The sequence below is a fragment of the Rutilus rutilus genome (genome assembly GCF_951802725.1).
Source record: "Rutilus rutilus genome assembly, chromosome: 20".
Lineage (NCBI taxonomy): Eukaryota > Metazoa > Chordata > Actinopteri > Cypriniformes > Leuciscidae > Rutilus > Rutilus rutilus.
The window spans coordinates 11,948,521-11,960,597 of NC_140225.1; the positions used below are offsets into that span (position 1 = coordinate 11,948,521).

Genomic DNA, 12,077 nt, shown 5'->3' on the forward strand with positions numbered 1-12,077 from the left:
TTCAGTAACTTCGGGATTTCTTCGCTGTATTCTCGCTTTTTGCTCGCAGGTTTCTCTCTAGAGCTCCCCCCACAGCTTCGGAATAGATATTTAACAACACTGTTGTAAAAACTCGTTGGCTATTCTCAGACACCAGAGGCTAGCAGATCAACGACATCAAAGCAGATGGGATATTCTTTAAAACGTCTTCTTCATTCGGGTTCGAACAGCGTGAGGGAGCGCAATAATGACGGCATTTTAGCAGATTTCTTTTGGCCGTAAAGCAATTGTTTACATCGCGAGACCTGATATCACGCGAGACTTCCTGACGCGGCGGCCGGTGGCCCGCCGGCTCAAAGTTGCAAGTGCGTATTTTCCGCTCACGGGCACCAGGGGGGTGCGAAACGACCACCACTCAACCCGAAATAAGTAATATAACCATTCCAATGACTCCGAAGCTGTTCAGTTAAGGTAAAAAAAAGTTACTTAGTTCACCTTTAATTAATTGTTTCTTTATGAAGACAACAAATCTTTATCATAAGTTTTGTTACTTCCATATTCTGATTTCCCAAAATTTTAAAGTAAAAATTGGGTAGGAGAGGTTTTTGAAAGTGGACATTACTAGAAAAAAGAGGGATTCTCAGCCTCAAACGAATGTTGTTTCTGAAGTGGAAAAGTTGTAACATTTCGATAAAAGTTTTTAAATTTTCACTGATTAATTGTTCACAAAAAGAGCAAAATTACATTTTCAAATATATTAAAATAGAACAGTTTCTTTAAATTGTATTATTTCACAATGTTACTGTTTACTGTATTTTTGATCAAACAATGGCAGCCTTGGTGAGCATAAGACATAATTCTATTGTTTTTTAATGACAAGTTCTCACTTAGTTAACATCCAACTTTGAGATTTGCAGCATAACTAAGCTGGTATGAAGTTCATAAACCAGCGTATTTTCTTTAAAAGTCAAACAGCAATGTATATTGATCGCTAACAAACTTTTTATTGAATATAAAAACAATGAAAAGAAAATATTTACAAAGACAACACACATTCAAAAACAAACGACATAAATCCAACAAAAAAAAAAAAACATCCCTTCATTAAAAAGGAGGCTCTTGCAGTAACTACTGCATTTTAGTAAATACTCAAATCAAGCGTTAACACTACACAGTGGCACAGACAGACACTCCAAAAAAGGGACAAAATAGTGCTCTCTGAATTGAAAAGATTAACAATTTTTTAGTTTTTAACATAAATTCCTTTTTGCATTAATGTGAATTTCAGAGGTCATATTATACAAGTATACTATGATAGAACTGTGAAAAGGAAAAATAACAGTAAAGTCTTTGGGCTAAGAGTGAAGTTAATGTTACGTTAATGTTATGGATTTTAGTTTGTGCTATAATGGCAGTTAAGTTTTCAATTGAGAATACAAAAAGTAAATATTATTTGATGTGAAATGATTGACACGAATCAAACATATAACCTCTATCCAGCTAACACATAGTATAATCCATTTGATAAAACCTTCAATGCGAGAGAAAAGGCACAACCTGATTTTTTGTATAAAGTCGCCAGGTAAGAATAGAAGGAGGTAAGTGTTGGCATCTCAAAGGCAATGTTGACATCAGTATTAGAAACCATATGGTGATTTGCATCAAACTCCAGTGACTCCTAAAGGTCTTGCACATTCAAATGCAAAGACAATCAGATAAAATGATCATTAACGGAACAGAAATATAAAAATACAGGACGCATACTGATGCTTAAAACCTGTCGCAGGAATTTTATTTCCACCCAACTGCACTCAATATGTTGTTTGCACGTGAGTCTAGTCAGATCTTGATATATTTCTTCTGCACTCTTTGCAGTTAACATTAAATGCAGACCCTCTGTCTGCATAAATATGAATAGTTGAACTCAATGAACTAAGAAAATGGAATGTATTTACTGCAGTTAAAACTGCTTTACAATTGTTCTTTCATTACACTTCTTACCATGAGGCCAGTTAATCTCTTTTTTAATCATCGCCAGCCTGTTTTTATCTAAGGAAATAAACATGCTTCAAAAAGACATTCCAGTTTGTGCTTTTGAACTAATTATTTATATACTATTTTGGAGTATGTGTAAGAGGACCATACCGATACATTTCGATAATTAAAGCTTGGTTGACTAGGCCAGTGTTTCCCAACCCTGCTCCTGGAGGCACACCAACAGTGCACATTTTGGATGTCTCCCTTATCTGACCCATATATTTCTGGTCTTGGAGTCTCTACTAACGAGCTGATGAGTTGATTCAGGTGTGATTGATTAGGAAGAGTTGGAAAATGTGTAGTGTTGTTGTGCCTCCAGGAACAGGGTTGGGAAACACTGGACTAGGCTGCTTCTTCTCATGATTAGAATTACAATTCATGTTAGTTTAAAGGTTATGGTCCCACCCTGTGACCAGTATGTATATCAAGCTTGGTTAATAGTGGTCCCAAAATTACAAATGTTAATGTTGGTCATATAAAAAAATTCTAATAATAAAAAATAAAAAAACACAATGGGAGTGGTTGGTGTGCTGCTGGAGGTAAACTTGAAGAAGAGAGAAGGCACACATGTGACAGTATCCAAATGAACTTAGGCAGCTGCATATTCAAAATGTGGTCTTTAGAAATGCTTAAAAGGTGGTCCAAGTGAATGGTCCAGAGTCCTCTTTTCCACAAATGTTCTTGTCCTCCATGAAACAAAAAAAAGAATAACTGGAGGTCCACATATTGTTCCATACATTGCCCTTCGCTCCCTTCCAGTTACATGAGCTCAGAAATAATTAAACTTTACTTTTTCTATGTCTCCAATCAGCGTCCTTGCCAAGAAGATTCCCACCATCTGATAGCAAAGTAACAAGACACAACATTAGATTCAGATTCACTTCAAAACTGAGTTTTAAAAAGACAATAAGACATACTCTTAACATGCAGAAGAGTATTTCTTTTCAGGGCCTACAATTTGTATTCATTCTGATGACAGAATCTGAAATTCTTTATCCATTTGTTTTGTGAGGGGTGACATCTAGCTGTAAAACATTTTTCAAGCACATCCAATACCTGTAACAATGATATGACTATGAAGACTCCAGCCACAATGTACAGATTGCGTGGAAGCCACTCCTCTAAAGCCATCATGCATCCTTTGACATAAATGGTGTTGCTCCATTGAGCCTGAAAAATAAAACAGTGTGTTGTTTATTCACAAAATAAGTGACAGTAAAATGTATGCAATTAATTAAAAAGCCAATCTACATAGCAACATATGACACATGACTATCTGAGCTGTATGATGTTTTCGACATATTACAGTACATATAACTCAGCACAGTTGATCAAGGCAGTCATTTTGAAAATTATGATTATTAATGTTTTCGTAGCTAGGTGGCGCCCGCCAGCGGTACACTCCATTTTAGAGTTAAGAATTGATTTGTTTCATTCCATTCAGTGGGTGCTTTGTAATTTGATTATGAATTTGTTTCGTTTGGTGTACCGTCGGCGTTACACTTCGGGTTTATAGGGTTAAAGCAGAACGTTTGTCAACAATGGCAAAGAACAAAATGCCTAGTAAAACTGTACAATATGCACTCACCGCTGTGCCAGTTGATCTAACATCATATCCACACTGCGTGTTCACCACTGTATCCTGTAAAGAAAAGTCACAGGTTCATTAAAATGAGGCCTATAATTACTGTAAAGTCATTTACGATAGAAATAAATGACCATGCACTAAGTAATTTAAACCAAAACCAGACATAGCCTGTGCCTAGAAGAAAAAAACTTTCGGGGTGTGAAGAGATCTTGTGCCACAAGATCTTACGATATTAAAACATAATGATATTTCTCGTCAAGGTGAAAAGCTGTCTCGTGATATCAACACCTTTTACAGTGCTCTGCTCACATTATATTGTTCTGTCTTTTACTGCATTATGATAATTCATAACCAGAAAGTAGAACTGAAGTGACAATAATCATAAGATGATTAGTGTAGGGCTGGCACAATTCCTCAATTAAAGTTGTGTCGATTGCAATTTAACCGGAAATGGCTGCACATATGCATCATAGCATAGTGCTATTATTTATAAACCTACACTAACACAGGAGAATACATCAGTATGCAAACTGTTGTTCATCGCGATTTCAAATAAAAGTTTAAACCCTCGCTCTAAGTTAGCATGTTCTGATGTCCATATGTTCTTGTTCAAAAAAATTACAATGACTGTAGCATTTCTATCGTGAAGAAGTGGCCAAATATTAAAGATTAGGTGGACACTTGAATGAAATGTTTTTGGCCAATATTAAACAAGGATTTGATCATGTTGTAAAGTGTAACTAACAACAACAATCAAACGGCCATCGCCGCCTTCTGCAGGCATTTGTTATAATGTACATAAGTTGATTGTTATAATACATAATGTAATATACATAATATAATAACCAGTGTTCTTCAATAAAACCATAAATTACTTGCTTTTAATACTTTATTTAAAACAATTATTACTGCCTCATTGTTATTATATATGAATTTTCAGACATTATAACCGCTATTCTCCACAAAATATTATCCGATTACTCTATTAAATCATGACTTTTTGATTTTCATATTTTTTCCAGTCATATTTTGTCATTGAAGATTTCTTAAAAAATGGTCTTATCTCATTCTCGTGAACCCAATTTCGTATATCGTCTCGTCTCGTGAGCTAAGTGTATCATCACACCCCTAGTCAGTATCCTAAACACAAATAAAACCTAGCCCTTCTAAGATGAATTCCCTAGTGAAAGTGAATTAAATTGGTTGCAAATTAAGGAGCATGTAATGATGTTTACAAAGTAACAGTTAGAGTTAGAGTAGTGAGGGTAGCTACCAACTAGGCATATTGACTTGATGCACTAAGAAATTAAAATATGTTTTTTTGGGAAACAGTTTTCAGTTTCATTGGCTTGTGAAAGGGATAGTTCACCCAAAAATGTTGTTCACCCTCATGTTGTTCCAAATCCACATTACTTTTTCCCCCCATAAAATGTGGAATAATGTTTTGAACCATGCAATTACAAAGTACATTCTGCAAAGTTTCTCAGACAAAGATGTATGGGTTTGGAATGACATGAGTTAAACTATTTCTTGAAGCATTTCAAGGCCACGGCAAGCAAAGGAAGTCTTCAACGTGCTTGGCCTTTGACTTGAAAGCACAATGTTTTCTTTTAAACAGTATTTTTTATGATGAAAATAACTCTGTGGAGGGCTGCTGTGAAGGAGAAAGGAACTTACAGCAGGGTCGCTGATGCAGCAGGAAAAGGGCACTCCACATTTCTCTCTGCTGTGCTGACTCTGTGAGCAGTTGAAATACACATTCAGATTCCAGTCATTGGGGTCTTTAGCTCCACAGCAATGATTCTGTGAATAAAACAAAATGTACATTTAGGATGTTTTTAAATCAAACCCTGCAACAGGCAAGGTGAGTAAGCACAGTCAAAATTGCTATCAAGTGGTATCATAATTCCCCAAATTACATTAACAATAATTTAAAATGTAAAATATTATTTGAGAAAACAGATATAAATTCAAAACCAAGACATGTGTGTTCAGTACTAGCTCCAAAACTGCTCTACGATATCTATGTATAACATCCTTAATATCTATGGCTTTTTCATCCTATTTATGGTTTTGTTCATGGTTGTTAATTTAGCATTGATTTAATTGAAGAATTGGCGAAAAGACACAGAAGAGTGAATAGCGAAGCACAAAGTTTGTTTTTAACAGTTTCACCTCTAATAAGTATGTGGTGGTTAGCATGTTGAGTAAACATAAAGCATTCATTTTAATGAAAGCATTCATTTTTAATGGTCAAGCATTCATTTACATTTAGGATTGATTTTAAAGTATTATTACTGGTATATAAATCATTCAATGGCCTAGGACCTCAATACATTGCAGATAAGCTCACTAAATATAAACCTAACAGATCACTCAGATCATTAGGATCACATCAGCTAGAAATACAAAGGGTTCATTTTAAGCATGGCGAGTCCGCTTTTAGCTACTATGCGAGCCGCATCTGGAACCACCTTCCAGAAGAGATCAGATGTGCTCCTACAGTAGTCACATTCAAATCCAGACTCAAAACACATCTGTTTAGCTGTGCATTTACTGAATGAGCACTGTGCCGCTGTTCGTCCGACTGATTACACTGTATTTTATTTCGCATCCTCCTTTTTATTCTAAACTGAACTCAAATGGCACTGAGAATTGGGTAAGAGACAAACATAAATTACTTAATTGGGGAACTTGAGAGATGAAACATGCTGATGACCTGGGTCTGGGGTGAAGTAGTGAAGTAGTGAGTTTGACGTGATTAAACTCGAGGTTCTGTGGGGTGCAGACTGGATTGATTCCATTCCTAGAGCTTCCGAACAAATGGGTTTTTGGGGTGCGGACTGATGGGGCAGTGAACCCGAGGTTACCCCGTGAGTCAGTCCTAGAGCTCTTCCTGTCCGATTTTAGGGGAAAATCGGGTCCATCGGAGACGTCCAATAGATTTCTTAGGCGCGCCGAAAGAACGCCACTGACACAGTGTAATCACCATGGGAAAATCTCAGAGTAAAACTGGGAGTTGTGAAAAATATGATACACCGGTGTTTTGCCAGATGAGAAGTTTATCTATGTATCATCTTTTTACTCTTTTTAATTCATTTTATAACTATACCATATATCTCTGTAACTGTTTTAATTTTCCTTGCTTTTATTTTGTGATTATTTTAATTCCTTTCTGTAAAGCACTTTGAATTGCCATAGTGTATGAAATGTGCTATATAAATAAACTTGCCTTGCCTAATGAATGCGAATTGGTATATAAAACTCTCTCAAACTTACCAGCTTCTGAAGAGAGTCGATCAGATTCTGCAGGTCAATGTCTTCCCTGTAGGCCTTCACATTGGCCAAGAAGAATTCGTTGATCCACTCCCTAACTTGGCCCTGGAACACAAATGCCAACACCGCAGCCGTCAGCTCCAGGAAGAAGATGAAGCCAATGACTCCAGAGAACTGAAAGAAAAAGTCAAGAAGCAAGGTGAAAATTCAAAGAGTAGCTTTTGACAGTGTAAATAGTACTTGTAAATTTTTATGTCTGAGAAGTATTTACATTTAACACATCATAAAGTGCCTGTCTTATACAGGTCTGGCACTGCAAGGCATGCAAAATTTATGACCAGCTTATGTGATGGCACCTCAGTATCACATCGAAAGGATGAGAACTTACAAATTTAAGGAGGCAGATGTTTTCCCGGAGTGCTCCGACACAACCAGCAAATCCCAAAACGAAAGTGACTGTGCCCACAACAAGCACCCCCCAAACTGGGTCGAAACCATGTAGACGTGTGACTTGCGTCAGATCTGATAAAACACCCTGTGGGCAAATCAAGGAATAAACAATTTTCACTAGTGGTTTTCCCTGAGCCACTAAAACACATTTACAGCCACATGAACTAATTTTTAGAAACTCAAGTTCTAAGAAAAAGTTTTTAAGGGTGTTCACACTTGGCAGATTTGGTTTGATTAAAACAAACTCTGGAGCGATTGCTCTGTTAGTGCGGTTCATTTGAGTAAGCGTGAACGCTGCCATCCGAACCCTGGTGCACACCGAATAAGCGGACCGAGACCCCTGAAAAGATGGGTCTTGGACCACTTTCAAACAAACTCTGGTATGGTAAGGCTGAAATATGAGTGCAACACAGACCAAAGACATGTAAACTAACCAAAAACAGGACATGATGTAACAAGATGCGACCCTAAAAAGGACATAATGCTCAAGCATACCTGTTTTTTCTCATCATAGTCGCAATGTTTGCCCATCACAGTTCGGTACAGGCAATCAGAACCGTGTCTCCTAACATCAGATCTTCGTTTGTGTGTGTGACGGAAAGATTCTTGCCAGTGTTCTGACTCCTTTGCTCATTTTATAAGCTCATCATGAGTCAGCTCCATCATTTGCATATGGTATGCACATAAAGCAACGCATTCAGCCCAGCACACACTGCATTGTTTTGTGTGTATATCCAAGTTCAGCCGCAAAATATACATCATAAAAGCTTCTTTTGTTTTTAGCATTAGGTTCGGTGTTTTAAAAATAACAATGTGAACACTAAGCAAACCAGGACTAAATTTTTTTTTTTTTTTTTTTTTTTGGTCCAGACCAAAAGATCCAAACTACAAGTGTAAACACCCCCTAAGAGAGTAGACAAAAGAGACTTTCACAGACTCATAGGCCTACTCACCTTTTCACTCCAGGCCCAGAAGCCAATTGCAATGAATGCTGTTCCAGCTAGCTGAAAAGCAGAAGAGGTTTAGGAGACATTAAGACATGTTGCATCAGAATAGTCAAGTTCATACAAAGAAAAAACCAGCAACGTGTGTGGTTATAACATATGACGCATGAATATGACTAAATGTGACTAAACTCTAGAACACCAAGCAACCAGACACTTCTACTTGGAATTTTAAAAAAAAGTTTAAAAACACAGTTCAAATTTTGGGGTCTGTAAGAATTTCTTTTTTTTCTTCTTTTTTTTTGAAAAGGCTGCATTTATTTGATCAAAAATACAGTCTGTACAAAAAAACACAAAAAAATAGGAATATTGTGAAATATAATTAGTTTAAAATATTTTTTCTGTTTTATATATATTTTAAAATGTAATTTATTCATGTGATGACAAAAGCTGAATTTTTTTTGCATCATTATGAATATCATATTCAAAAGAACAGCATTTATTTGATATTGAATTTTCTCTTACTTTTGATCAAATTAATATGTCCTCTTTAATAAATACATTAAAAAAAAAAAATGTTGAAAAAAAAAATTACTGACCTGACCCCAAACTTTTAAACGGTAGAGTTTAAAATGTATGAACATGCTAAAGATACAAATTTTTTACCTTTATTTAAAAGGTCACAAACGGCATGAATTATGCATAACACAGTGTGAAGTAACAACAAAACTTGTTTCTCAGGAGCCATGTTTAAAATTGAAAACAGGAAACCGGGTTAGAAGCTGTTCTCTGGTATGAACCCCTCCCATGCTTCCTTAGGACACTACAAACTACTGCAATAGCATGTCAGCGCAAATCTGTTTCCTGTTGACGTATATGGAAACCTGACGTCATTAGGCTGACTTTTTCTCTTGATATATAAAGGTTCAGCTGTGGGTGTTAACATGCTGTGATGAAAATGCAGTGTGAAACATCGGTGCACACGGTGTAAAACTAAGTGGAACAAATAAACATGAAATGTGGTGCTGGTCTGCAGATTATGTTATCTGAGCAAGAGTGGCATAAAAGATAGGCAGGGCAGACACAGTACTAGATGTTATCTACTGTAGAACTGGAAGGGTTGCCCATTTAAACATGATTTGCAGATGAGGGCATGTTTGTGTGTGATTGTGCATGCGTTTACATGGAAACAAAGCATTTTCATTAACTTACCCAAAAGATAATGTTGTAGCTGAACATGAGGTATTTGTAGCAACAGCTGATCTCTGCATTTTCATATCTGTAATAGTGCATCTTCTTCTGTGGAATAAAGGAAAATGACATTTGAGATTACCAAAACATCTAGAGAGATCTTTATCATATAGTGTTAACTTAAAATGTGCACTAACAGAAGTTGAAATACATGGGAATGCATAGAAGTGTTAAAACTTTAATTAATTAATCAATTGCACAAGAGTTTAATTACAAAATTCACCCACAGATGTTGGTAATACTGGAAAGAGTGTGTATTGCATTTCCTGTCATGACAGTAAAGATAAATTTCCAATGGACAGCATTTACAGAAAGAAAGATAACTTCCCCATTTTTTTTAATGCAAGCAGACCCACCCTTGCTGACTTAAATGGATTTTTTAACTAAATGTTGTTAAAGATAAAATTAACTTTTCAATTCCAGTCAAATTTAACATACTTTACTTTCTAGTAGACCCCAAATTGGGAGTTTGTGAGTTGATAAAAAGCGAATAAGTAATTAAATCAAAACAAGTAAAATTAAAAATAAAATACCAAAAAAAAAATGAAGAAAATTATTTGTTTACCTGCATGTTACATAACCATTAACTGAGAAAACTGTTTGTTAGATTTTTAAATAAATTAGTTTTATTAAAATGATTATCTTGAGTGGCTGGATTAAGCTAATGGTTTAGGTCAAAGGGTTCTGACAAAAATGTTTGGGAAATTCTGCATCTACCTTATACATTCACATCCAAAAATCTTGATAATTAAAAAAGTAGCCTACTACTTAATGATCAATAAAACCCTTCATAATAAAAGCTTTTTGTATTAACTGCCCTGTTACTAATCTGCAGTAAACAGAAAACTAAATAAGAATCTGCTTCAAAGATTTGTAAATATGTCTGATACATGACACACACACACACACAAAAACCTCTAACCATTTAAAAAACAGCTGGATAAGAATATCGGATTAAAGTGTTATGTTATCATAATTATTCCAATCTGGATCAGCTGCAAACAGTTCACTGGAAAACCACTGAAGATTTCATACGTGTGTACTGCTATGTTTTCTTTTGATTATCACATCAGATATTATCACAAAATATTTTAGTGCTCCAGAGGCGACTCATAAGGGAATATATTATCCGTCCAATAATCAGAAATCAGCGATTACACACACATACACAAGATGGCTCACAAACTCTTCCTCACTACTTCTTCCTCTTACAAGTTAACGTTAGCTAAGTTGCTAACGTTAGTTGATTAGCAAAGTTGTCACAGATCACACTTTAAAACCAGCTGCCAAGGCAAATCTCGGTCTTCCACAACAACTAACGTTCCCGTTTAGGAGAAGTTAATGTAGTGAACACTGTCAGTACAATAATTCTATAATATTTTTGTTTTGTTTCTGCGGTAAAAACAAGAACAATGCTAAGAGCTAGATATCTCAACATAGCTAACCAACTGTATCACCTCACGACTTGTCAAACCCAACTATTTACTCACATTTACCTACTAAATATATAAACAATATACCAAGATATAAAATCTTTACAACGACTGGTTAAAAATGCAGCCACAGTTTAATTTATTTACGTTAACGAGTGCGCGAGCGCGCTGAGGGTGAAACGAAACGCCCGAGAGCTTATGTCTGTTTAAAGTATTTACAATTTAAACGCACAAAGCAGAGCGGTTTATTACCGATTTTTACAACAACAACAAAAAAACGTTACTCAATGTTAAGAAATATAAATACATAATATGTAATCTTAAAGCGCTCACCTCTTTGTTTATGTCACACAACGCCTCCGCCTGGTAGAGTTTGAAAACGAAAAAGAAAAGCAAACTCTTCTAACACCCACCCCACACATGAATGCGAGACTTTGTGAGTGAGTGTGAGAATGATACGCCCGACTCCCGAGTCACTCAAAAACACAACCAAATCTGTTCCACGATTATTTACCAGAGATCCACTAATCTCATTTTATTACATAATTATGCAACTATATTAAAGCGACGTTAAAAACACGAACAGTAGGCTAGCCTAGCCTACAATATCTAGTATTTTATTTTTATTGTTTAAATATTAATAATACTTATAACACAAACACACACACACACACACACACACACAGTATTTTCTAATATCTAGTGTTTTCTTTTTATAATTTTTTGTAAAATATTTTAGGCTATATTATTTATACTGTTTAACCTCCTGAGACCCTGTGTCCTCATATGAGGACATTTACATTTTTGCCTCTTGACACAATGATAGTCAAATTTGTAAATCTTAGACATGTTGGCCACATTTAGGGACACTGCCCACACCACCTTGTGGTGATATAACAACATTACACCAATGTCAGTGAGAAGAAAATGGCTGGAAAATCAGCAAAATATCAGCAAAACACTTCCCGAAAGAAAAATGACCCAGGTAAAAAATCTATTCAAATTATATGAATGAAACAAATGTATTTATGTACAATACTGTCTCCATCATCATATGGGGATTAAAATTTGACATATTTTAGCAATAGTAGCACTCCAGGACATCAGTAAATGTGAAGC

The 12,077-nt window shown here is 35.7% G+C and overlaps 1 protein-coding gene across 1 annotated transcript; it reads right to left on the reverse strand.

The window, feature by feature from the left end:
- Positions 1-963: 963 nt before the first annotated feature.
- Positions 964-11,389, reverse strand: tspan14 (tetraspanin 14). The gene is made up of 9 exons (XM_084391789.1): positions 11,292-11,389; positions 9,487-9,573; positions 8,284-8,334; positions 7,269-7,415; positions 6,884-7,054; positions 5,282-5,407; positions 3,605-3,658; positions 3,073-3,186; positions 964-2,854 (listed from the first exon to the last, which is right to left on the reverse strand). Exons 2-9 carry the CDS (start codon positions 9,565-9,567, stop codon positions 2,786-2,788), a joined length of 813 nt encoding a protein of 270 aa, XP_084247915.1. The 5' UTR covers positions 9,568-9,573; positions 11,292-11,389; the 3' UTR covers positions 964-2,785.
- Between the last annotated feature and the right edge of the window lie 688 nt (positions 11,390-12,077).